Source organism: Rhinopithecus roxellana, chromosome 4 (assembly GCF_007565055.1).
Source record: "Rhinopithecus roxellana isolate Shanxi Qingling chromosome 4, ASM756505v1, whole genome shotgun sequence".
NCBI classification, from domain to species: domain Eukaryota; kingdom Metazoa; phylum Chordata; class Mammalia; order Primates; family Cercopithecidae; genus Rhinopithecus; species Rhinopithecus roxellana.
Window position 1 is genome coordinate 98,213,478 of NC_044552.1, and position 27,091 is coordinate 98,240,568.

Consider the following 27,091-nt stretch of genomic DNA (forward strand, 5'->3'; position numbering starts at 1 on the left):
TTGGCTATAAATAAACTTTGGTCTCTTGAGACCACCCATTTTTATAGATCAGAATCAGAAAACAAGTAAACCTCACGCATTTGAACTCATTCGAACAAAAACCTAGGCCAAAATACTGAAAAGCCTTGTGGGGAAAAGAAAGAAAGATCAGACTGTTACTGTGTCTATATAGAAAGAAGTAGACACAAGAGACTCCATTTTGTTTTGCATTTGAGATGCTGTTAATCTGTGACCCTACCCCCAACCTTGTCCTTGCAAGAGACATGTGCTATGGTGACTCAAGGTTTAAAAGATCTGGGGCTGTCGGCCGGGCGCAGTGGCTCAAGCCTGTAATCCCAGCACTTTGGGAGGCCGAGACGGGCGGATCACGAGGTCAGGAGATCGAGACCATCCTGGCTAACACGGTGAAACCCCGTCTCTACTAAAAATACAAAAAACTAGCCGGGCGAGGTGGCGGCGCCTGTAGTCCCAGCTACTCGGGAGGCTGAGGCAGGAGAATGGCGTGAACCCGGGAGGCGGAGCTTGCAGTGAGCTGAGATCTGGCCACTGCACTCCAGCCTGGGTGACAGAGCGAGACTCCGTCTCAAAAAAAAAAAAAAAAAAAAAGATCTGGGGCTGTGCAGGGTGTGCTTTGTTAAACAAGTGCCTGAAGGCAGCTTGCTGGTTAAAAGTCATCACCATTCTCTTAATCTCAAGTACCCAGGGACAGGCACACTGCCAAAGGTCGCAGGGACCTCTGCCTAGGAAAGCTAGGTATTGTCCAAGGTTTCTCCCCATGTGATAGTCTGAAATATGGCCTCGTGGGAAGGGAAAGACCTGATCGTCCCCCAGCCTGACACCCGTGAAGGGTCTGTGCTGAGGAGGACTAGTACAAGAGGAAAGAAGGCCTCTAAAGAAGGCCTCTTGGCGGTTGTTGGCAGTTGAGATAGAGAAAAGCATCTGTCTCCTGCCTGTCCCTGGGCAATGGAACATCTCGGTATAAAACTTGATTGAACGTTCTGTTTACTGAGAAAGGAGAAAACCGCCTTAGGGCGAAAGGCGGGACTTGCTAGCGCAATGCTGCTCTTCATGCACTAAAAAGGTTTATGGAGATGTTTACATATGCATATCAAGGCACAGCACTTTTCCTTAAACTTATTCATGTCACAGAGAACTTTATTCATATGTCTTACTGCTGACCTTCTCCCTATAATTATCCTATTATCCTGCCACTTCCTTTTCTTTAAGATGGTAAAGATAATTATCAATAAATACTAAAGGAACTCAGAGACCGGTGCCGGCAAAGGTCCTCTGTATGCTGAGTGCCGGTCCCCTGGGCCCACTTTTTCTTTCTCTGTACTTTGTCTCTGTGTCTCATTTCTTTTCTCAAGTCCACCTAACGAGAAACGCCCACAGGTGTGGAGGGGTAGGCCACCCCTTCAACGCCTCTGTGTTTTTCTTTAATTGAAAGTATATGTAAGGTTAATGCATTTAGTGAACTTGACTAACAAAGACTAATGTGCACATTAACAGATGTACTTTTTAAGGTTTTATGGGAGGCTGTGCATGGCTCAAAACTGTTGGGAACACCTTTTGAACAGTTGCCTTCAGAACTAGCTTGAGCTGCTCAATAAAACCAGTGACTTTACTCATACCCTGTTTTTGACCAAAGGTTGTATTCTTTACGTCATCCAGTCTTGTCTCTCATCCATTCTACCTCCTGGAATATTTCTCTCACATCTCTCCACTTCCCAAACTAGGCACTACCCTGTTTAGCTATTAACTCCTCCAAATTGGTGCAGTAACCTCCTAACAGGTCTCTAGTCTCACTCCATTCCTTACATTGCAGCCAGAGTTTTCAATATACAGTCCTGATCCCCTTCTCTCCTATTGCTCTTATATAGGGCCAAACCCTTAACATAAAGCACAAGGCTGTGTGTGACTAGAGTCCCATGTAGGTTTCTGGCATAATCAGACCTCAGCAAACGCCTCCAGGGCCTTCCCACAGCTCTGACTTTGATGCACTGGGGCTATACCCTGCCCTAAGAAAAATGAGCAAATAAAGTTATACCATCCACTACTTCACACCATATAAGAAAATTAACTCAAAATGGATCGAACGCTTAAATGTAAGAGTTAAAACTATAAAGTTCTTGGAAACTTAGTAAACGTGACAATGGGATATGCAGTGGTTTCTTAAATATGGTATCAGAAGCACAAGCAGGTCTGGCATGGTGGCTCATGCCTAGAATCTCAGCATTTTGGGAGGTGGAGGATCACTTGAGGCTGGGAGTTTGAAACGAGCCTGAGCAACATAGCAAGACCCTGTGTCTACAAAATTTTTTTTTTAAAAATTAGCCTGTAGCCCTAGCTATGCAGGAGGTAGAGGTGGGAGGGTTGCTTGAACCCAGGAGTTCAAGGTTACAGTGGGCTGTGATAGCACTACTGAACTCCAGCCTGGGCCACAGAGAAAGATCCTATCTCTTAAAACACACACATGCAACCAAAAAAAATTATATTTCATCAAAATAAAAAACTTGTGTCTCAACACCATTAAGAGGGTGAAAAAACACAGAATGGGAGAAAATATTTGCAGATCACATATGTAATAAGAGACTTGTATCTGAAATATCTAGATAATTACAATTCAGTAACAAAAAGGAAATAACCTGATTTTAAAATGGCAAATAATTTGAATAGACATTTCTACAAAGAAGATATCCAAATGCCCAATAAGCACCTGAAAGGAAGCTCAACATCCTTAGTCATTAGGGAAATGCACATCAAAACCACAGTGTTTCCAGTTTACACTCATAAGGATGGTCAGAACAAAAAAGCCAGATAGCAAGTGTTGATGAGGATATGGAGACACTGAAACTCGCATACGTTGCTGATGGGAAGGTAAAATGGCGCAGCCACTTTGAAAAACAATGTGGCAGTTCCTCAAAAAGTTAAACATAAAGTGACCATATGACCCAGCAATTTCACTGCCACATATAATATCAAAAGGAATGAAAACATTTACACACAAACTTGTACACAAATATTCATAGCAGCATTATTTTTGATAGCCCAAAAGCAGAAACTCAAATGCCCAGCTGATGGATAAACAATGCGTTATATCTATACAATGGAATATTATGGCCATAAAAAGGAATGAAATGATGATACATGCTTCATTGATGAACCCTGGCAACATTATGCTGAGTGAAATCAGTTACAAAAGGCTGCATATTATATCATTCCATTTACATAAAATGTCCAGAATTGACAAATCCATAGAGACAGAAACTAGTGTTGGTTGCCAGGGGCTGAAGGGAATGGGAAAGGGTAATGACTTCTAATGGGTATGAGTCTTCTTTTAGGGGAGCTGCATAACTGAATATTCCAATATTCCAAAAGCCACACATTAAAGGGGTGAGTTTATGGTATGTGAATGATATTTCAATAAAGTTGTGATTTCAGAAAAAAAATTATACCATCCAACAACGGTTTTTTCCTGACTGTAATGACAACAATTGAACTATTGATAAAATTATGGATAAAAGGGTTTTAAAGTAAAAAATTGGTAGGACCTACAGTTGTCCACATGTAAGAAAACAATATTTATTGAAAACCAACATCTTATGCTGCCTTTACAAAAATTATAACTGAGAAAATTATGACAGTGAAAGAGATCTGACCTGACTCTATCTTGCTTCTGACCTCCCAGCTACCCTTGTTTATTCCTGGGCATAGGCTAAACTAACTTTGGGAGGAACTTAGTTTATAGTTTAACTTTGAAACAAAGACAGTAACGGCCCTTTTCCAAAACAAGCCCTCTATCCACCAAATTATCTTTAAAAGCCACAATCCCTTAAGAGTTTTCTGGGAGGCTGATTTGAGTAATAATAAAACTCCAGTCTTCCATACAGCCAGCTTTGCATGAATTAAACTCTTTATTCCAGTTCCCCTGTCTTGATAAATTGGCCCTGTCTGGAGAGTGCGCAAGGAGAACTTGGGTGATTACACATCCAGGCACAATCCTAGGGTTCCAGCCAGTCCTTTATAAGCTTATTCCAAATGGAAGTAAGGAAAAGAAAGATCCTTTGAACAGAATCTATGGAAAAGAACTTTAATAGGCCTCATGCCTCCCACTACTAAGTCTTCAGGAGGAGTAGGACTTTTAAACAAATTCCCTTGATAATTCTGAGGCACAGTCAGATTTGGGAACCACTGAATTAGTCCCTGTAATGAATTACTCCCACCCTCGAGTACCTACTTAACCCATTGTAATTCGACTTCCTGCCACATTTCACAAGTGAAACTGCAGTTACGGAAGCCAGGAATGATGTGTTGGTTGCCAGATCCAGTAACCTATTTTCTGCCTTCACCTTGCTTGACCTCTTCACAGCACTGCATGTTGACTACCCTTCTCTTTGAAGCTCCTTCTTTGATTTTCATAGTCAACTTCTTTTCTAGTTCTTTTGTAAGAAGAAAATAAAATTTTAGTACCTCCTAGATTTATTAAGCCACGGGAAAAAGTTAAGCCCTGGAAACTGACTCATAGCACATGGCTGTTTTTCCTCTCTGGTACATGACCATTATTTCCTGACCTTTGCGTTGAAATGTTATATGCTAACCAGACACCTCATTCTTCATTCAAACCTAGGCTAAATGACATTGGAAATGGAGACTCTTGTGATTGTTACCTCTTTGCAATAGAATGTTAAGCAACCCTCTCAGAGTGTAATCAATAGCAGCAATCAAATCTTACAGGTGAGCTTTTGTATGGGAAACATAATTCTGTTCAGCACCACTATTTTGTTTTATTTTGTTTTGTTTTGATTTGTATAAACAATCCTCATTTTTTCCCACACTTGGTGCAATTGATCACCATTCCTGGGTGTAGCTCTGCTTCCCTGATGGCCACCCTCACACTTTGCACTTGAATGAACTCTAATTGGAACCTGAGTTTTTTCATTATTTTAGGCTGACATTTCTATGCTTTTGTTCTGGCTGCTCCATCCATCCTTTAAGAGTGAAGATTCTCCAAGATTCTGTGCTTGAACTTTGACCTCTTCTATGTCCCTGAAGATTTCATCCTTTCCTATAGCTCAACTACCACCTGTGAAATAAAAATAAAATCATTTTCAGGTCTTAGTCATGAATTCTTTGCCTAGGCCAATGTCTATAAGAGTTTTTCTAATGCTACCTTCTAGAATTTTTATAGTTTCAGGTCTTAGATTTAAGTCTTTGATACATCTTGAGTTGATTTTTGTATAAGGTGAGAGATGAGGATCCAGTTTCATTCTTCTAGATGTGACTTGCCAGTTTTCCCAGCACCATCTATTAAATAGGGTGTCCATTCCCCAACTTGTTTTTGTTTGCTTTGTCAAAGACCAGTTGGCTGTATGTATGTGGCTTTATTTCTGTGTTCTCTATTTTGTTCCATTAGTCTACATGCCTAATTTTATGCCAGTACCGTGCTTTTTGGTAACTACAGCCTTGTAGTGTTATGCCCAGACCGTTTGTTCCCCGAAGAAGACCAACAGAGTCCAGAGTCAAAGCCAAGCGGCAAGGATCTTTAATGCAAGTTCGAACTTGGTCCCTCCGTTCTACAACATACAAGAGGGCCCTGAATGATGCATGTGCCCGCTTTTTATAGCCCGATGCATACAGGATATGTAAGGTTACAGAGGTACAAAGGAATTCTTTTTGGTCTCAGCATCACAATTGGTAATTGGTTAATATTCTAAGTTATACAATTAACAGTTTTCTATTTGTTCCCGCGCATTTAGTAAAACTACAAACGGTTGTGACCTTATCAGGGGCTCAGGAAGTTGGGACAAATAGAGGAATGTGTTTGTACTGGACCCAGGACTAAGATGTATGGCAGACACCGGTAATTAGAACAGAACAGAGCAGGACAGAGACTTTCACAACGTTTGTCCTTACAATGTCTGGAGTCTATAGATAACCTAATCGGTTAGGTCCGGGGTCGATCTTTAACTAGCTCAGGGCACCGCCCGGGCTGTCAGGGCGCCGCCCGGGCTGTTTGCCTGTGGACTTCATTTCTGCCTTTTAGTTTTTTCATTTGATCTCTTTCAGTAGTATAACTTGAAGTCCCGTAATGTGATGCCTCCAGATCTGTTTCTTTTGCTTAGGATTGCTTTGGATATTTGGGCTCTTTTTGGGTTTCATATGAATTTGAGGATAGCTTTTTCTAATTCTGTGAAAAATGATGTTGGTATTTTGATGAGAATTGGATTGAATCTGTAGATTGCCTTGGCAGTCTGATCATTATTTTAGGTTGACATTTCTATGCTTTTGTTCTGGCTGCTCCATCCATCCTTTAAGAGTGAAGATTCTCCAAGATTCTGTGCAAAGACTTAAATATTGATTCTTCCAATCCATGAGCATGCGTTGTGTGCCATTTGTATCATCTATGATTTCTTGCAGCAGTGTTTTTTAGTTCTCCTTGTGGAGATCTTTCACCACCTTGGTTAAGTATATTCCTAGGTATTTTATTTTATTTTATTTTTTGCAGCTGTTGTAAAAAGGATTGAGTTCTTGATTTGATTTTCAGCTTGCTTGTTGTTGGTGTATAAAACTATATGTTCTCATTTATAAGTGGAAGCTCAACTGTGAGTACCCAAAGGCATACAGAGTGATATAATGGACTTAGAAGAGACTTAGAAAGGGAAGGTTGGGAAGGGGACAAGGATAAAAAACTACTCAGGTGACAGGTGCAACAAAATCTCAGAATCTATCACTATATAATTCATCCATGTAACAAAAAACCACTTGTACCCCCAAAGCTATTGAAATAAAATTAAAGAAAAATCCTAAGTGCCCAATTGAATGAACCCCTCTTGGCCAAGGTGACCCCAGAAAAACTTTAAAAACTACGTCTCCAGCCATGGGAAGGTCAGTCATGCCTCACTGAACCCCCTTCCTAACACTCGCCAGACTTTCCTAAGAGTTAAACAGAAACCAGTCTTAGACAAAGAACACAAGATACTCCTTTGCTGACTTTAGCCAATTGCCTAACGCTGCAGGGGAACTTCCCTCCCCCCTGCAGTTTCCACATGACAACTGACAAGGCATTCCTTCCTGATAAGTGACCACTAACTGCAGACTGGTTCTGCAGTTCTGTCCATGAAGGCTGCACACAAGGTACTTCTGTGTCTTCTGTTTCACGTTTTGAGGTATAGAGACTAATTTTGCTGCATTTTAATGTTAAGTCTCCACCCTAACATGAAAATGGGACATATGTGACATACATATTTGCTATTCACCTGTGATGTCCTCTCATAAATATTCATAGCTCCTCATATCCTGATAAATATGCATGCCTAGCCAATCCTCTAGTATAAAACTCCCATAACATGCTCCCTCCCTAGAAATGCCTACTTTCTGTCTCAGCCTGAGGCTTTTTTTCCCAGCCTGCAGGTTACAACTCTCTATAAGAAATAAATCTCTCCTTTCCAAATGTATCAGTCTCATGATTTTAAGTTGACATGCCATACTCTAATGCTTCTGTTGGGGGCAGAAAATGATTCAGCATGTTGCGTGCTTTGAAAATTGAAAGGCCTCAGAAATAAGTCTCAAAAGCAAGGTCTCTCTGACCTTTCTCCTATATCCCTGTCTGTTTGCTCCTCTTTTTAAAAACACTTTTATCTTTATATATTTAGAGGGCACAAGTGCAGATTTCTTACATGCATACATATTGCTTAGTGGTGACATCTAGGACTTCAGTGTACCCATCACCCAAATAGTGAACTTTGTACCTAATAGGTAATTTTTCGTTTTTCATTTGTTTTTGAGACAGAGTCTTTCTCATTGCCCAGGCTGGAGTGCAATGGCGCAATCTCAGCTCACTGCAACCTCCGCCTCCCGAGCTCAAGGGATTCTCCTGCCTCAGCCTCCCAAGTAGCTGGGACTACAGGTGCATGCCACCATGCCTGGTTAATTTTTTGTATTTGTATTTATTTTGTATTTGTATTTATTTATATTTATTATAGTGATGGCATTTCACCATGTTGACCATGTCGAACTCCTGACTTCAGGTGATTCACCCACCTAGGCCTCCCAAAGTGCTGGGATTACAGGCATGAGCCACCATGCCTGACCTCCAATAGGTAATTTTTCAACCCTCATCCCCCTTCTACCCTTCCACCTTTTGAAGTCTCCAGTGTCTATTATTCTATTCAGTATGTCTATGTATACCCATTGTTTAGCTCCCACTTATACAACATGCAGTATTTAACTTTCTGTTTCTCTTTTTTTTTTTTTTTTTTTTTTTGAGACCGAGTCTTGCTTTGCCGCCCAGGCTGGAGTGCAGTGGCCGGCTCTCAGCTCACTGCAAGCTCCGCCTCCCGGGTTTACGCCATTCTCCTGTCTCAGCCTCCCGAGTAGCTGGGACTACAGGCGCCCGCCTCGTCGCCCGGCTGGTTTTTTGTATTTTTTAGTAGAGACGGGGTTTCACCTTGTTAGCCAGGATGGTCTCGATCTCCTGACCTCGTGATCTGCCCGTCTCGGCCTCCCAAAGTGCTGGGATTACAGGCTTGAGCCACCGCGCCCAGCCTTAACTTTCTGTTTCTAAGTTATTTCACTTAGGATCATGGCCTCCAGTTCTATCCATGCTGCTGCAAAAGATGTGATTTCATTTTTCTTCATGTCTGAGTAGCATCCCATGGCATAGATACCACATTTTTTTTTTTTATCCAATCCTTTGTTGATGGACAGGTTGATTCTGTATCTTTGCTATGGAAGTTGCCTCCTTAGTGCAGGAGGCAGTACATCAGTCTCATATCTTTGCTATCATAAATAGTGCAGTGAAAACATATTAGAGTTAAAGAAAAAGGAAAGAAACACAAAAAGTGACTCAACAGTCAAAGACAGGTTTGTTTTGGAGAATAAACCTGAGACGGGCTTCTGGCCGATTTTTTTGGTCAGGAGTGTTCTCTCTTACAGACTAAGGATATTTAAGGGTTTAGGAAGAGGGGGGCTTATCGTGGGTTCAGAATGTTTCTATGTGAGGGAAAGGTTACTGCAGGGTTGGAATGTCTCTGGTTAGAGGGGAAGCTATCTCCGGGTTGGCATGTTTCTGGTTGGAGTGGGTTTATCTTAGGGGTTGGAATGTTTCTGGTTATTCTGACAGCCATTAGGCTGATGTTTTGGGGCTGGATTTAGGCAGTTTTGTTTTATTTTGTTTTTTAATCAAGGGAAACTTAAAGTGGTGGTGTTTGTACAAGATGGTGAAGCTCCTGTTCTGTTACATATGAGTACAGGTATCTTTTTGATATTTTTTGGGTATATACCTAGTAGTGGGATGGCTGAATTGAATAGTCATTCTATTTTTAGTTCTTTGAGAACTATCCATTCTGTTTTCCATAGAGCTTGTACTAATTCACATTCCCACCAACAGTGTGTAAGTATTCCCTTTTCTCTGCATTCTTGTGAACATCTTTTGTTTTTAGACTTTATAATAATAGCCATTCTGACTAGTGCAAAATGGTACCTCATTGTGGTTTTATTTTGCATTTCTCTGATGGTTAGTGATGTTGAGCATTTTACACGATTGTTGGCTGCTTGTGTGTCTTCATTTGAAAAATGTTCTTGTCCTTTGCTCATTTTTTAATGGAGTTACTTGTTTTTGTTGTGGTTGTTATTTGTAGATTCTGGATATTAGCCCTTTGATGCATAGTTTGCAAATGCTTTTTCTTACTTTGTAGGTCATCTGTTTACTCTGTTGATTGTTTCTTTTGCTATGCAGGCAGCTTTTTAGTTTAGTTAGGCCCCGTTTGTCTACTTTTGGTTTTGTTGCATTGGCTTTTGAGGACTTGGTCATAAATTATTTGCCCAGGCCAATGTCCAGAAGAGTTTTTCCTAGGTTTTCTTCTAGATTTTTATAGTTTCGGGTTTTATATTTAGGTATGTAATCCATCTTGAGTTACTTTTTGTATACTGCAAGGTATGTGTCTAGTTTCATTCTTCTGCATATGGCTATCCAGTTTTCCCAGAACCATTTATTGAAAAGAGTGTCATTTCCCTAGTATATATTTTTGTTGGTTTGGTCAAAGATCAGTTGGTTGTAGGTATGTGGCTCTATTTCTGGATTGTATATTCTGTTCCATTGTTCTATGTGTTGATTTTTATATCAGTATTATGCTGCTTTGGTTAGTACAGGCTTTTAGTATAATTTGAAGTCAGGTAAAACCTCCAGTTTTGTTCTTTTTGCTTAGGATTGGTTTGGCTATTCCAGCTCTTTTCGGTTCCATGTGACTTTTAGAATTTTTTTTCCTAATTCAGTGAAAAATGATTTCAGCAATTTAACAGGGTATGCATTGAATCTGTAGATTGCTTTGCGCAGCATGGCCATTTCAACGATATTGATCCTGCCAATCCATGAGCATGGGATGTTTTTTCATTTTTGTTTGTGTCATCTAGGATTTCTTTCATCAGTGTTTTGTAGTTCTTAAAGAGATCTTTCACCTCCTTGGTTAAATATATTCCTAGGTATTTTTTTTTTTTTTAAGCTGTTGTAAATGAAATTGCCTTCTTGATTTGGTCCTTGGCTAGATCTTTCCTGGTGTGTAAGAACACTACTGACTTCTGTGTGTTAATTTTGTATTCTGAAACTTTACAAAATTCATTTATCAAATCTAAGAGGGCTTTTGTGGAGTCTTTTTTGATTTTTCATCATCCTCCATGGTTGGATTTTGTGGAGTTTTTAGGGTTTTCCAGATACAAGATCATATCGTCAGCAAACATGGATAATTTGACTTTCTCTTTTCCAATTTAGAATTTTTAAAATTCTTTAACTTGCCTAATTGGTCTGGTGAGGACTTCCAGCACTATATTGAATAAGAGTGGTGAAAGTGGGCATCCTTATATTCTTCCAGTTTCTTAGAAAGTTTTCAACTTTCCCCCATTAAGTATGATGTTGACTGTGGGTTTGTCATATATGCGCTTTATTGTGTTGAGGTATCTTCCTTCTATGCCTAGTTTGTTGAGAATTGTTATCATGAAGGGATGCTAAATTTTATCAAACACCTTCTCTGCATCTATTGAGATGACCACATAGTTTCTTTCCTTAATTCTGTTTACGTGATGTATCATGTTTATTGATTTGTGTATGTTCAACCATCCTTGAATCCTTGGGATAAATCCTACCTCATCATGGTGTATAAACTTTTTGATGTGCTGTTGTTTTCAATTTGCTAGTATTTTGTTGAGGATTTTTTGCATCTATATTCATTGGGAATATTGGTCTGTAGCTTTTGTTGTTGTCATTGTTGTGTCCTTGTCTGGTTTTGGTATCCAGGTGATACTGGTCCCATAGAATGAGTTAGGAAGAATTCCCTCCTCCTTGATTTTTTTGGAATAGTTTCAGGAGGATTGGTTTTAGTTCTTTGTATGTTTGGTAGAATTTGTCTGTAAATCCATGTGGTCCTGGGAGATTTTTGTTTTGGGGAGGTTTTTTTCAAATTACTGATTCAATCTTGCTACTTGATATCGGTCTGTTCAGGAGGTCTATTTCTTCCTGGTTCAATCTCAGGAGATTGTGTGTTTCCAGAAATGTATTCATTTCCTCTAGGTTTTCTAGTTTGTGAGCATAAAGCTGTTCATAACAGACTCTGATGATCTTTTGTATTTCTGTGGTATCACTTGTAGTGTCTCCCTTTTCATTTTTGATTGTGTTTATCTGGAGCTTCTCTCTTCTTTTCCTGGTCTTGCTAGTGGTTTGTCAATTTTCTTTATGTTTTCAAAAAAACAACTTTTTGTTTTGTTGATCCTTTGTATCATTTTATTGGTCTCTATTTCATTTAGTTCTGCTCTGATCTTTGTTATTCCTTTTATTCTGCTAACTCAGGGTTCTTCTTATTTTTCCTGTTCCTTGAGGTGCCATAAGAGGTTATTAATTTGTGATCTTTCTACTTTTTTGATACGGGCATTGAATACTATAAACTTCTCTCTTAGCACTGCTTTTGTTGTATCCCACAGGCTTTAGTATGCTGTACTTTTTTTCATTTAAAAAAAATTTTTAATTTCTGTCTTAATTTCTTTATTAACCTACTGATTGTTCAGGCTCTCTGCTCTTCTTTCACAAGGAATTGGCAGGGACTCTCTGGAATTTCCCTATCTAAGAACGTTTAAACGCACTTAAGACCCCCTCCCTAGGGATCTCACAAAATAACCAGGAAAGATCAACCATCTGAGAAGAGAAGAGACTGGGAGTCCTCACTGCACCTAGACAGACTTTTCATCTAGTCTTCTGAGGGCAGCTTTAAGAGATTACCTGTTGGACTTTAGCTATATAAGACAACTTCCGTTCCTGTGCAGCTCCACCCCTCACTTTCCTCCTGCGTCCATTCATCCTCCCTAATGATTTACTGTCCCTCAAAAGAATTGTCTACATCTCCCATCTCTTCCTTATGAAAAAGGATATATAAACATCTGTACCATGCTGGGTAATTGGGTAATCATGATGTGATTTCCCCCCATGCATGTTAATAAATCTGTATGCCTTTTCTCCTATTAATCTTCCTTTTGTCAGTTGATTTTTCAGTGATCCTTCATGGGGCAAGGGAAAATTTTCACTTGGTCTCTACAGATGTATTTATATAGTCTAGAAATAGAACTAGACTTTCTCCCCTGAACGCCAGGCTCATGCTCTAGCTTCCTTTTTTTTTTTTTTTTTTTTTTTGGAGGTAGTCTTGCTCTGTCACCCAGGCTGGAGGCTCCACCTTCCAGGTTCAACTAATTCTCCTGCCTCAGCCTCCTGAATAGCTGGGATTAACAGGCACATACCACCACACCTGGTTAATTTTTGTGTTTTTAGTAGAGATGGGGTTTCCACCACGTTGGCCAGGCTGGTCTTGAACTCCTGACCTCAGGTAATCTACCTGCCTCGGCCTCCCAAAGTGCTGGGATTACAAGTGTGAGCCACCGTAGAATTCTTGATATTGTTGTTGACTTTTCTGTCTCTCACCTTCTACTCTATCTGCACAGGCACCAAATGTATGCTACCTTAGAACTAACTTGAGTATCTCACTCTGCTGTCTTCCTTTCTCTTCTCCCTTCTTCCCTTCCCTCACAGCAGGACCTTATCCTCTTTTGTCTTCATAAGTTCCCTGATCCAATTGATCCCAATTTAGGAATCCTTTCAAAAATAAAGTGGATCGGGGGCATGCCCAAGATGGCCGAATAGGAACAGCTCCAGCCTCTAGCTCCCAGCGTGAGCGACACAGAAGATGGGTAATTTCTGCATTTTCAACTGATGTACGGGGTTCATCTCACTAGGGCGTGTTGGACAGTTGGCACTGGTCCGTGGGTGCAGCCCGACCAGCAAGAATGGAAGCAGAGCGAGGCATTGCCTCACCTGGGAAAAGCAAAGGGGAAGGGAATTCCTTTTCCTAGCCAAATGAAATTGAGACACACAACACCTGGAAAATCAGGTAACTCTCACCCTAACACTGCGCTTTATCAAGGGTCTTAGCAAACGGCACACCAGGAGATTATATCCCACACCTGGCCCAGAGGGTCCCACGCCCACGGAGCCTCCCTCATTGCTAGCACAGCAGTCTGAGATCTAACTGCAAGGCGGCAGCGAGGCTGGGGGAGGGGCGCCTGCCATTGCTGAGGCTTAAGTAGGTAAACAAAGCCCCTGGGAAGCTCCAGTTGGGTGGAGTCCACCTCAGCTTAAGGAGGCCAGCCTGCCTCTGTAGACTCCTCCTCTGGGGACAGGGCATAGCTAAACAAAAAGCAGCAGAAACTTCGGCAGAGGTAAATGCCCCTGTCTGACAGCTTTGAAGAGAGCAGTGGATCTCCCAGCACGGAGGTTGAGATCTGAGAATGGACAGACTGCCTGCTCAAGTGGGTCTCTGACCCCTGAGTAGCCTGAGAGATGTCCCCAACTAGGTGCAGACCGACACCTCACACGGCGGGGTACACCTCTGAGACGAAGCTTCCAGAGCAAGAATCAGACAGCAACACTCGCTGTTCAGCAATATTCTATCTTCTGCAGCCTCTGCTGCTGATACCCAGGCAAACAGGGTCTGGAGTGGACCTCAACCAAACTCCAACAGACCTACAGCTGAGGGTCTTGAGTGTTAAAAGGAAAACTAACAAACAGAAAGGACACCCACACCAAAACCCCATCAGTACGTCACCATCATCAAAGACCAAAGGCAGATAAAGCCACAAAGACGGGGAAAAAGCAGTGCAGAAAAGTAGAAATTCAAAAAATCAGAGCACATCTCCCCCTCCAAAGGAACGCAGCTCATCGCCAGCAACGGAACAAAGCTGGATTGAGGATGACTTTGACGAACTGAGAGAAGAAGGCTTCAGTCCATCAAACTTCTCAGCTAAAGAAGGAACTACATAACCAGCACAAAGAAACTAAAAACCTTGAAAAAAGAATGGATGAATGGATAACTAGAATAATCAATGCAGAGAAGACCTTAAAAGAACTGATAGAGATGAAAACCATAACACGAGAAGTACGTGACAAATGCACAAGCTTCAGTAACCGACTCGATCAACTGGAAGAAAGAGTATCAGCGATTGAAGATCAAATGAATGAAATGAAGCGAGAAGAGAAGTGTAGAGAAAAAAGAGGAAAAAGAAATGAACAAAGCCTGCAAGAAATATGGGATTATGTGAAAAGACCAAATCTACATCTGATTGGTGTGCCTGAAAGTGACAGGGAAAATGGAACCAAGTTGGAAAACACTCTGCAGGATATCATCCAGGAGAACTTCCCCAACCTAGTAAGGCAGGCCAACATTCAAATTCAGGAAATACAGAGAACGCCACAAAGATACTCCTCAAGAAGAGCAACTCCAAGACACATAATTGTCAGATTCACCAATGTTGAAATGAATGAAAAAATGTTAAGGGCAGCCAGAGAGAAAAGTCGGGTTACCCACAAAGGGAAGCCCATCAGACTAACAGCAGATCTCTCGGCAGAAACTCTCCAAGCCAGAAGAGAGTGGGGGCCAATAATCAACACTCTTAAAGAAAAGAATTTTCAACCCAGAATTTCATATCCAGCCAAACTAAGTTTCATAAGTGAAGGAGAAATAAAATCCTTTACAGACAAGCAAATGCTTAGAGATTTTGTCACCACCAGGCCTGCCCTACAAGAGATCCTGAAGGAAGCACTAAACATGGAAAGGAACAACAGGTACCAGCCATTGCAAAAACATGTCAAAATGTAAAGTCCATCGATGCTAGGAAGAAACTGCATCAACTAGCAAGCAAAATAAACAGCTAATATCATAATGACAGGATCAAGTTCACACATAACAATATTAACCTTCAATGTAAATGGACTAAATGGTCCAATTAAAAGACACAGACTGGCAAATTGGATAAAGAGTCAAGACCCATCAGTTTTCTGTATTCAGGAGACCCATCTCACATGCAGAGACATACATAGGCTCAAAATAAAGGGATGGAGGAAGATCTACTAAGCAAATGGAAAACAAAAAAAAGCAGGGGTTGCAATCCCAGTGTCTGATATAACAGACTTTAAACCATCAAAGATCAAAAGAGACAAAGAAGGCCATTACATAATGGTAAAGGGATCAATTCAACAGGAAGAGCTAACTATTCTAAATATATATACACCCAATACAGGAGCACCCAGATTCATAAAGCAAGTCCTTAGAGACTTACCAAGAGACTTAGACTCCCATACAATAATAATGGGAGACTTTAACACCCCACTGTCAACATTAGACACATCAATGAAACAGAAAGTTAACAAGGATATCCAGGAATTGAACTCAACTCTGCACCAAGTGGACCTAATAACATCTACAGAACTCTCCACCCCAAATCAACAGAATATACATTCTTCTCAGCACCACATCGCACTTATTCCAAAATTGATGACATAGTTGGAAGTAAAGCACTCCTCAGCAAATGTAAAAGAACAGAAATTATAACAAATTGTCTCTCAGACCACAGTGCAATCAAACTAGAACTCAGGACTGAGAAACTCAATCAAAACCGCTCAACTACATGGAAACTGAACAACCTGCTCCTGAATGACTACTGGGTACATAACGAAATGAAGGCAGAAATAAAGATGTTCTTTGAAACCAATGAGAACAAAGATACAACATACCAGAATCTCTGGGACACATTTAAAGCAGTGTGTAGAGGGAAATTTATAGCACTAAATGCCCACAAGAGAAAGCAGGAAAGATCTAAAATTGACACCCCAACATCACAATTAAAAGAACTAGAGAAGCAAGAGCAAACACATTCCAAAGCTAGCAGAAGGCAAGAAATAACTAAGATCAGAGCAGAACTGAAGGAGATAGAGACACAAAAAACCCTCCAAAAAATCAATGAATCCAGGAGTTGGTTTTTTGAAAAGATCAACAAAATTGATAGACCGCTAGCAAGACTAATAAAGAAGAAAAGAGAGAAGAATCAAGAGAAGAATCAAATAGATGCAATAAAAAATGATAAAGGGGATATCACCACCGACCCCACAGAAATACAACTACCATCAGAGAATACTATAAACACCTCTACGCAAATAAACTAGAAAACCTAGAAGAAGTGGATAATTTCCTGGACACTTACACTCTCCCAAGACTAAGCCAGGAAGAAGTTGAATCCCTGAATAGACCAATAGCAGGCTCTGAAATTGAGGCAATAATTAATAGCCTACCAACCAAAAAAAGTCCAGGACCAGATGGATTCACAGTGGCATTCTACCACAGGTACAAGGAGGAGTTGGTACCATTCCTTCTGAAAATATTCCAATCAATAGAAAAAGAGGAAATCCTCCCTAACTCATTTTACAAGGCCAGCGTCATCCTGATACCAAAGCCTGACAGAAATACAACAAAAAAAGAGAATTTTAGACCAATATCCCTGATGAACATCGATGCAAAAATCCTCAATAAAATATGGGCAAACCGAATCCAGCAGCACATCAAAAAGCTTATCCACCATGATCAAGTGGGTTTCATCCCTGGGATGCAAGGCTGGTTCAACATACACAAATCAATAAACGTAATCCAGCATATAAACAGAACCAAAGACAAAAACCACATGATTATCTCAATAGATGCAGAAAAGGCCTTTGACAGAATTCAACAGCCCTTCATGCTAAAAACTCTCAATAAATTCGGTATTGATGGAATGTATCTTAAAATAATAAGAGCTATTTATGACAAACCCACAGCCAATATCATACTGAATGGGCAAAAACTGGAAGCATTCCCTTTGAAAACTGGCACAAGACAGGGATGCCCTCTCTCACCACTCCTATTCAACATAGTGTTGGAAGTTCTGGCTAGAGCAATCAGGCAAGAGAAAGAAATAAAGGGTATTCAGTTAGGAAAAGAAGAAGTCAAATTGTCCCTATTTGCAGATGACATGATTGTATATTTAGAAAACCCCATTGTCTCAGCCCAAAATCTCCTTAAGCTGATAAGCAACTTCAGCAAAGTCTCAGGATAGAAAATCAATGTGCAAAAATCACAAGCATTCTTATACACCACTAACAGACAAACAGAGAGCCAAATCATGAATGAAATCCCATTCACAATAGCTTCAAAGAGAATAAAATACCTAGGAATCCAACTTACAAGGGATGTGAAGGACCTCTTCAAGGAGAACTACAAACCACTGCTCAGTGAAATAAAAGAGGACACAAATGGAAGAACATACCATGCTCATGGATAGGAAGAATCAATACTGTGAAAACAGCCATACTGCCCAAGGTAATTTATAGATTCAATGCCATCCCCATTAAGCTACCAATGACTTTCTTCACAGAATTGGAAAAAACTGCTTTAAAGTTCATATGGAACCAAAGAAGATCCCACATTGCCAAGACAATCCGAAGTCAAAAGAACAAAGCTGGAGGCATTATGCTACCTGACTTCAAACTATACTACAAGGCTACAGTAACCAAAACAGCATGGTACTGGTACCAAAACAGAGATATAGACCAATGGAACAGAACAGAGCCCTCAGAAATAATACCACACATCTACAGCCATCTGATCTTTGACAAACCTGAGAAAAACAAGAAATGGGGAAAGGATTCCCTATTTAATAAATGGTGCTGGGAAAATTGGCTAGCCATAAGTAGAAAGCTAAAACTGGATCCTTTCCTTACACCTTATATGAAAATTAATTCAAGATGGATTAGAGACTTAAATGTTAGACCTAAAACCATAAAAACTCTAGAAGAAAACCTAGGTAATACCATTCAGGACATAGGCATGGGCAAGGACTTCATGTCTAAAACACCAAAAGCAATGGCAAGAAAACCAAAATTGACAAATGGGATCTAATTAAACTAAAGAGCTCTGCACAGCAAAAGAAACTACCATCAGAGTGAATAGGCAACCTACAGAATGGGAGAAAATTTTTGCAATCTACTCATCTGACAAAGGGCTAATATCCAGAACCTATAAAGAACTCAATCAAATTTACAAGAAAAAAACAAACAACCCCATCAAAAAGTGGGCAAAGCATATGAACAGACACTTCTCAAAAGAAGACATTCATACAGCCAACAGACACATGAAAAAATTCTCATCATCACTCGCTATCAGAGAAATGCAAATCAAAACCACAATGAGATACCATCTCACACCAGTTAGAATGGCAATCATTAAAAAATCAGGAAACAACAGGTGCTGGAGAGGATGTGGAGAAATAGGAACACTCTTTTCTTTTTTTTTTTTTTTTTTGAGACGGAGTCTCGCTCTGTCGCCCAGGCTGGAGTGCAGTGGCCAGATCTCAGCTCACTGCAAGCTCCGCCTCCCGGGTTTATGCCATTCTCCTGCCTCAGCCTCCCGAGTAGCTGGGACTACAGGCTCCCACCACCTCGCCCGGCTAGTTTTTTTTGTGTATTTTTTTTAGTAGAGACGGGGTTTCACCATGTTAGCCAGGATGGTCTCGATCTCCTGACCTTGTGATCCACCCGTCTCAGCCTCCCAAAGTGCTGGGATTACAGGCTTTAGCCACCACACCCGGCCAAAATAGGAACACTCTTACACTGTTGGTGGGACTGTAAACTAGTTCAATCATTGTGGAAAACAGTGTGGGGATTCCTCAAGGATCTAGAGCTAGAAATACCATTTGACGCAGTCATCCGATTGCTGAGGATATACCCAAAGAATTACAAGTCATGCTGTTATAAAGACACATGTACACGTATGTTTATTGCGGCACTATTCACAATAGCAAAGACTTGGAATCAACCCAAATGTCCATCAGTGACAGACTGGATTAAGAAAATGTGGCACATATACACTATGGAATACTATGCAGCCATAAAAAAGGATGAGTTCATGTCCTTTGTAGGGACATGGATGCAGCTGGAAACCATCATTCTGAGCAAACTATTGCAAGAACAGAAAACCAAATACCGCATGTTCGCACTCATAGGTGGGAACTGATCTATGAGATCACTTGGACACAGGAAGGGAATCATCACACACCGGGTCCTATTGTGGGGAATGGGGTTGGGGAGGGATAGCATTAGGAGATATGCCTAATGTAAATGACGAGTTAATGGGTGCAGCACACCAACATGGCACATGTATACATATGTAACAAACCTGCGCGTTGTGCATATGTACCCTAGAACTTAAAGTATAATAAAAAAATATATAAAATAAAGTGGATCATGCCATCTCACTTTGCTTAAGGGAATCAAAGAGCTTCTTTTGATCCTTTTATACACACTAAAATCCCAATTCTGTTTCACTTACAGCTATCCCACCTCCTGATCTCCATCCTCATCTCCCTATGTTTTTACCATGAAATTTTCCATTGCCAGGACATAGCAAGCAATGTATCTCTACAATTCTAATGTGCTTAATTTACTTACAAATCCCAGGATAGGAATCAAGCCTAATTTGTGATTGATTTTATACATTTTAGGGTTAAAGGCCAAAGTCAATTTAATGCTCATAGTAGGAAGAAAAGCTTACATAATCATGAATTATTTGACTGATGCCATCCTTCAAACTAAAAATGTATTTTATGCTTTGATGTTTTCACTGGAAAAAGTTGATCTGTATTTGTGAGAAAGGAAGTATTCGTGCTCATAGGCAAAGCATATTCTCTTAGCTCCATAAATAAATCAACCCTAAGGAAACAGGTCATTCATGTTTACTCAGCATTTCCTGAACACATTTATGTACCCATCTAAACGTCCACCAAGTCCTCTCTGCAAATCTACTTGGAATCCGAGCTGACCCCCTGGTGGATGGGACAGACTGGTTTTATGCAGTCAGAAGATGGACCAATAATCTCAGCACAAAGCTGGCATGTTCAAGAGATTTAATTTTTTATATAACAGCTTTAGCCAAAGCTATTCTAGGATTCAGCGGAAGCAGAATTTCATGACAGGACAAACTTCTTGACTAATGGCCAATCACTAATCAGCAGGGAGGGCAAAGCTTGGTGTTTGTGTCACGGCCCGGAGTGGAGGGGGTGAGTGAGGCATCAATATCAAATAGTAAATTGGGACAACCAGCCTGGCCAGCCTTGCCCTCACAGCCTCTCTGAGCAACCCGTCAGGAGGCAGCAGACGGATCAATGGTCAAGCCGGGGGGGGGATTTGCTCTGCCACAGGCTACTGGAAAGCAGCTTTTTGCCTCACAGACATCCACAAAATGCCTTATTTTACAAGACTCATTTTGTTCTTGTTTTGCCTGATGGTTCTTGTGGAGAGCAGAAAGCCCAAGAGGAAGCGATGGACAGGGCAGGTGGAAATGCCCAAGCCAAGGTAAAGTGGGTGGGAAAGGAGGGAGGTTACCCTGCATAGTAGCAGCAGCAGTGGCACAGTGGGACGGCTCCCCAGGGGGTACAGGTCCTATTTTGATACCACTCTATGAGAACCCAGCTACTTCACTGAACACAGCCTCTCACTGGGCACATATACTCTATGTGTCACAAGCACTGAGAGCAGAACTAGACTGCGGTGAGCCTTCCATTTGGATGCTTGTGTTCAGCTAAAGCATTTTAATTTGAGGCAGATATAAATAGTTGGAGACATAGTGGGTAAAATCATTCTTTGTACAAATCACATTGTGTGCTTTGTTTCTCAGGGTTACAACCAGTAACCTGCTAAATAATTACACTCATATATTTTGGGGAGAACTGTATATAGGAACCTAGCCTGAACTATTAAGAAAAAAATGCATATGAGAGTTGTCTTCCTTAAATTATTTCCAGAGAATAACTTTATAATAATATTGGGTTTCATTTTACTGTTTTGAATCTTAGAAGAGGTGTTCAGAAATTTGCTTAATTATCAGAAATATATGTGTGGACCAAACTGAATGCAATTTCATGATGTAATGGAGACATTCCCAAGAAATACTGACCCAGGATCTGCATTCAAAATCATTACATTACCAATCTAAGTTCCTTAGTAAGTTTATTTTGAATTGACATACAAAGCATCATACTCCAGGCCCGAAGTAGACATAAGGACTGTTAGACATGGAGATAAGAAAAGAACAAGCAGCTAAGATATAAACACCATGTGTGGCATGTTACACATTTATTTTCCATTCTACTAAGCATCAGATAAACTAGTGATTTTGAATATAAATTAATATCTTGAGGCACATGTTCTAGGTCAGTGGTCCCCAAACATTTTTGATCATGCACTGCTGTCAATGACAAGTTTTTGAAACTGTATCTCTAATACATGCATGTTTACTTACAAATCACATACATGTGCTGTTATAAAAATGTATGTTAAAGTTTAATTGATTTCTTGTCTTTAGGAAAAAAAAAAAACCCCTGAATATAAATAAGAGTTATAGCCTCTACTTCCAGTATCCCAGTGGCAACTGCTGCTCTGGGAGAGGTAATTACTCTCTTTTGTTTGTTTGTTTGTTTTTTGAGATGGACTCTCTGTCACCCAGGCTGGAGTGCAGTGGCGCAATCTTGGCTCACTGCAACCTGTACCTCCTGGGTTCAAGCAGTTCTCCTGCCTCAGCCTCCAGAGTAGCTGGGATTACAGGCGTGTACCACCATGCCTGGCTAATTTTCGTATTTTTAGTAGAGACAGGGTTTTGCCATGTTGGCCAGGTTGGTCTCAAACTCCTGACCTCAAGTGATCCACACACCTTGGCCTCCCAAAGTGCTAGGATTGCAGGTATGAACCACCACACTCAGCCTATAATTACTCTCTCTGGGGCCTAGTCCTACTCAGCGGAAGGCAAACAGATCAGAACCCTCCAGAACAGTGTGAAAGAGGCCCTGCTCTGAACAACCCATGCGGGTTGTGTTACCAGAACCATAGGCTGCTAAACTGGAAGGAGCCTCAGATGTCATCTGGCCCAGCAAGTCCCCTGAACTCTAATTTTGGGAAACATGAATGGCTGTTGAGTGAAATGGGGTTCCAGGGTCACCAAAACTTGGAAAACCTTGGTTTAGACCATTTTCAACAGATGTCTTTATAGTAGAACTTTTAGAACTTTTGTTATGCAAACAGGCACTGTGAGAATCTTGGAGAGAGGGATAAATTATGCAGCGCTTCTCAGAAACAACTAAAAAATTCAGTTTTTTGGACTGTCTTGTAGGCTTCCTACTCCATGGAGCACACACTGGGAAACTGCCCAAATCAACTCATTTGACAGATGCTGAAATGGCTCAGGGGCATGAGTAAGTCACACGGCCTGCTAGTGGCTTCCCAACACTAGAATGTAGGTTCCTCATTTATTTAGACTGGAGGAAAATCTGTTTAAAACTGTCTATTCTGTAAGAACTGGGGTTCAGCACAAGTTCCTCGGGGGTGCCCACGGACCCCACTCGGCAGCCTGGGCTGTGGCGGCACCTCCGTCACTTTTCCTCAGAAGTCCACAATCTCATTCCCAGACCCCTGCATGAGCCTGGGCACAGCTGGCTCTGACTCTTAGTGGGGAGGAGACTTTGTTGAAATCAAGCCCATGAGGTGTTAAAGTGGAAGAAGATGAACACATACATCACAAGGAAGTAAAATATTGATTGAACTGAGGCTGGGGAAAAGGACAGGGAATGTGGTTCTGGGCCTTTCTGCATCCATGAGAGTACACACATGGTCAGACGGTCAATGGGGCAACGCCTCCCTGTGAACATTTCAGCCAAGCCTCTGACAATTTATTTTTCCAAATTACTTTCATTATTGACATGCAGGGGTCAAGCTATACGAACAAATAAGAATAAAATGACCTGACCCTTTCTGATTACAGTCTTAGAGTGCTTTATCTCTTTAGGACAGCGACTTTTCTTAGAAGTCCTGTTCACACACAAACTCTCATACACAGTCACACTCACACACATACCACATACCGCATGTGTGGCTTCACGGGCACACACTATGCATATGGTCAGCCTCACACATGCACACTGTGAAGACCTCTTTGAACCTGGAAGCCTTCCCTGTTTCACCCCAGCCAAGGCATGCACACAGAACAATGATTCTGCCCAGCAGCTGCTTTTACAAAGACCGGTCCCTGTTTTCTGCTGCTTTGTGTCTCTATGTACTAAATGGCTGCAGAGTGAGTCTGTTTCCTCTTGGCTGTTGTTGGTTTTGTTCTGCTCTCCCAGCTCTGAGCCTCCCAACTTTATTCCTACTCCTCTTGGCCTGCTGCCAAAGTTGGCCTCGTGACCACACGATTGCCATTCTTTCTTGCCAAGGGAGGCCCTTCTCCCTTGAGAGCTGAAGAATAAACCAGACTCTGGGCTGTGCCCTGGACAGCACTGTCAGGCCCCTGCAGGTTTCAACCTGGAGCCCACTCTGTAGCTTCCTTCCCCATCTGCTGCCTCCTCAGTACCTCTACCTCGGCCATCCTTCCTGGGTCTGTATTGTGGTTCTGTTCCGCTGGATGCAGGAGCAGCTTTGCTTTCCAGCCAGACGGTGACCCTCATCTACTGCTGCGGGTCTTGGCAAAGGAAAAGGAGTTGGGAATTCAGGAGAATCAGGTTCAGACCCTGGTTCTGCCGCCGTCTAGCCATGTGGCCATGTTTCCTGCTCTCTCTGAACCTCAGCTTCTCCAGCTGAAAAGCGGGACAGTGAGCCCTTCCCCATGGGGATGTGAAGATGGGGTGAGGTCAGCCTAATGTCCTGCAGTTCAGGGCCTGTACGGGGAGGAGGGGCATCCACGAACACCAAGTTATCCTGGTTGCTGTTATTGCCAAAAAATCACAACACGATGACACTAACCCTGCTTCCAAAGGCATATTGGATCCATTTTTCTTCTTCCCTCACCCCTCACCCAAAGGCCGGGTTTGAGGTTCCATGAAGGTCCTGGCTGTTCTGCCATGGGTGGGTGGGGGCTCAGGAAGGAGTCTAGGGTCTGAGGGCTGAGACTGTGTGGGCCATCTCCCGTGTGAAAGGATGAATGGAGAACATATGGCTCTCGTAAATTGCCCAAGGCTCAGATCTTAGTGGCTTGATCTCTTAAAAAAACTCTGGGCCCTCAATGGCAGTGGGATTTAAATCTCTCTCTTGTTGGGGTGGTGGCATTCTGGGACTTCCGCTCCCCTAAGCCTTTCCCTAAATGGATGTGGAAACCGTGCTGGCCAGGAGGGATTTACTCCCTGTGAGTCAGAGGGGCAGTGAGCCGGCTGCACTTATGGTTTAATGTCTATGATCTGCTAAGCCCTCGGCCTGAGCTCTTCATCTGTCTTCCGGGAGCGTCTTTCATGGGGCGTCTGTACATGGCCCCTCACACAGACACTGCCCAGAGACCCAGGCCTGGCCCCACTTGACTCCTGGAGGCAAGGCTTGAGGAAGAGATCAGTGTGCTGAAAGTTCCTTGGCAGCACCCGACTATGACTACACATGGCTTAAAGGGGCCGGATGGAAGCCCCATATTTCAGCCATAGCGGAGGAAGTTAAATTGGACTTTCCTCTTTGATCTGTGAAGCTATAATGGGCTTGTCTAAAAGCAAATCTTATCATAGCTTCCTCTTCCATCTGCCTAACACCCTTTACTGTCTTCCCATTGCCTCTGGATAAAGACAGAATTCTTAACATGACTCTCAAGGCTCTGCCCTGTCTGGCCTTTGCTCCTCCCTGCCACTTCATTCTCTTCATTCATTCCTACCACACCCCCCACTCCATCCTGCTTCTCATCTAATGCTCACTCATTCTTCAACCTATGCCACTTTAAACTGAGTGCAGCCCAAACCAAACTATGCGTGCATTGAGTTCAGATGCCTATAGGATCTGAATTATATCTGAGTTCAGATGCCTATAGGATCAGATGCCAATTAGGGATGTTGAGTCAGGCAGTCAGATATAAAGGTTGAGAGTAGAGGGTAGGGATTTAAGAATATCAGCATGTTGATGACAATTTAAGCCATCAGCTTAGGTGGGTCTGCCAAAGAGAGGGTAGAGAGAGAAGATGGCTGGGACAAGGTCCTGGGAACACTGACATTTAAGGGATGGGCTGAAGAATAGGGGGACACTGCCATGGAGAAGCGCCTGTCAGAGAGGTAGGAGGAAAACCAGAGTACCTTGTCCTGAAAGACAGTTTCTGGCAGAAGCATGGACCTTCCTGTCTGCAGCTGCAGAGAAGCCAGACCTCAGCAAGAGCACCTGCAGGATCAGGGGTTGGGCATAAATAGGCAAAAGGGCTTGGAGTGAGGCAGCACCAGCAGCCTGTGGAAGATGGCTATTTGGAAGAGTTAATTATTTACTGAGGGGGGAAAGACATTTTTTTTAGGTGGAACAGTGAGGATTTTTTTTTTTTTTTTTTTATTTTTTTTGAGACGGAGTCTTGCTCTGCCGCCCAGGCTGGAGTGCAGTGGCCAGCTCTCAGCTCACTGCAAGCTCCGCCTCCCGGGTTCACGCCATTCTCCTGTCTCAGCCTCCCCAGTAGCTGGGACTACAGGCGCCCGCCTCGTCGCCCGGCTAGTTTTTTGTATTTTTTAGTAGAGACGGGGTTTCACCGTATTAGCCAGGATGGTCTCGATCTCCTGACCTCGTGATCCGCCCGTCTCGGCCTCCCAAAGTGCTGGGATTACAGGCTTGAGCCACCGCGCCCGGCCAGCAGTGAGGATTTTTAGGGCAATGAAACTATACTATATGATATCATAATGGTGGATATACATCATTATACATTTGTCCAAACCCAGAGAATATCAACACTAGGCTGAGGGTGGTGCCTTACGCCTGTAATCCCAGCAGTTTGGGAGGCTGCAGCAAGAAGATCTCTTGAGGCCAAGAGTAATACAGTGAGACCCTGTATCTACGAAAAAAAAAAAAATTAGTCAGGCATGGTGGCATGTGCCTGTTAATCCCAGCTGCTCAGGAGGCTGAGGTGGGAGGATCACTTGAGCCCAGGAGTTTGAGGCTGCAGTGAGCTACAACTGTACCACTGCACTCCAGCCTGGATGACAGAGCAAGACCCTGTCTCTAATAATAATAAGCAGCAGCAGCAGCAGCAGCAGCAGCAGCATGGGTGCTAATGCTAATGCTGTGTCAATGCAGGATTACCAGTTGTAACAAATGCACTGCCCCACGGGGGAAGCTGACAGTGGGGAGGCCATGCATGTTTAGGGGCAGGGGGCACACGGAAACTCTGTACCTTCTGTTCAATTATGCTGCAAACCTAAAATTGCTCTAAAAAAAGACTCTTAAACATTTTTTAAAAAAGGAAATATTTAAATAATATAACCAACACACGTATATTGCCATCACTTTCAATGCATTTTGCATGAGTTGAGAGTTAGAGGAAAATGTGGAGTTTAGATGGGTTTTCTGCTTAGTTGTAATTCCAGGTGGAAGAGCCTAGAATCCAGTTTGAATACTGATGGGAAAGAGCCATGAAAGGGGGAGAAGCTGAGGAAGCTGTGGGGAGGGGACATGAGGGCAGGGTTCAAAGAGCTCTGTGAGAAGAGAAATTAGGCACTTCTGCTGAGCCTCCGTTGCCTCACCACCTACATGTCTGGAGGACGTGCAAACAGGGCGGGACAATGTGGAAGGCAGCAGCAGGGTGGAAGGACGAGAGGGTGGGTGAGTTTGGACAGCAGATGTGAGTGGCTGGGTGAGATGGCTGCCAAATGGGAGGCTGTCCCCATGCAAGTCAGGCTCTCCTCAGGACATTTGCTCTGCTGTTTTCTCAGAATT

At 42.2% G+C, this 27,091-nt stretch overlaps 1 protein-coding gene across 2 annotated transcripts in view; it reads left to right on the plus strand.

Annotated features, from left to right (window-relative positions):
• Nucleotides 1–20,547: 20,547 nt before the first annotated feature.
• GABRR2 (gamma-aminobutyric acid type A receptor rho2 subunit) overlaps nucleotides 20,548–27,091 on the plus strand; it is a 59,488-nt gene continuing 52,944 nt past the window's right edge. For both annotated transcript variants that reach the window (XM_010357767.2, XM_030929504.1), the window contains exon 1: nucleotides 20,548–20,746. In XM_010357767.2, the coding sequence (XP_010356069.2) occupies nucleotides 20,634–20,746 (113 nt within the window). In that variant the 5' untranslated portion in view covers nucleotides 20,548–20,633. The remainder of the gene's footprint in view (nucleotides 20,747–27,091) is intronic.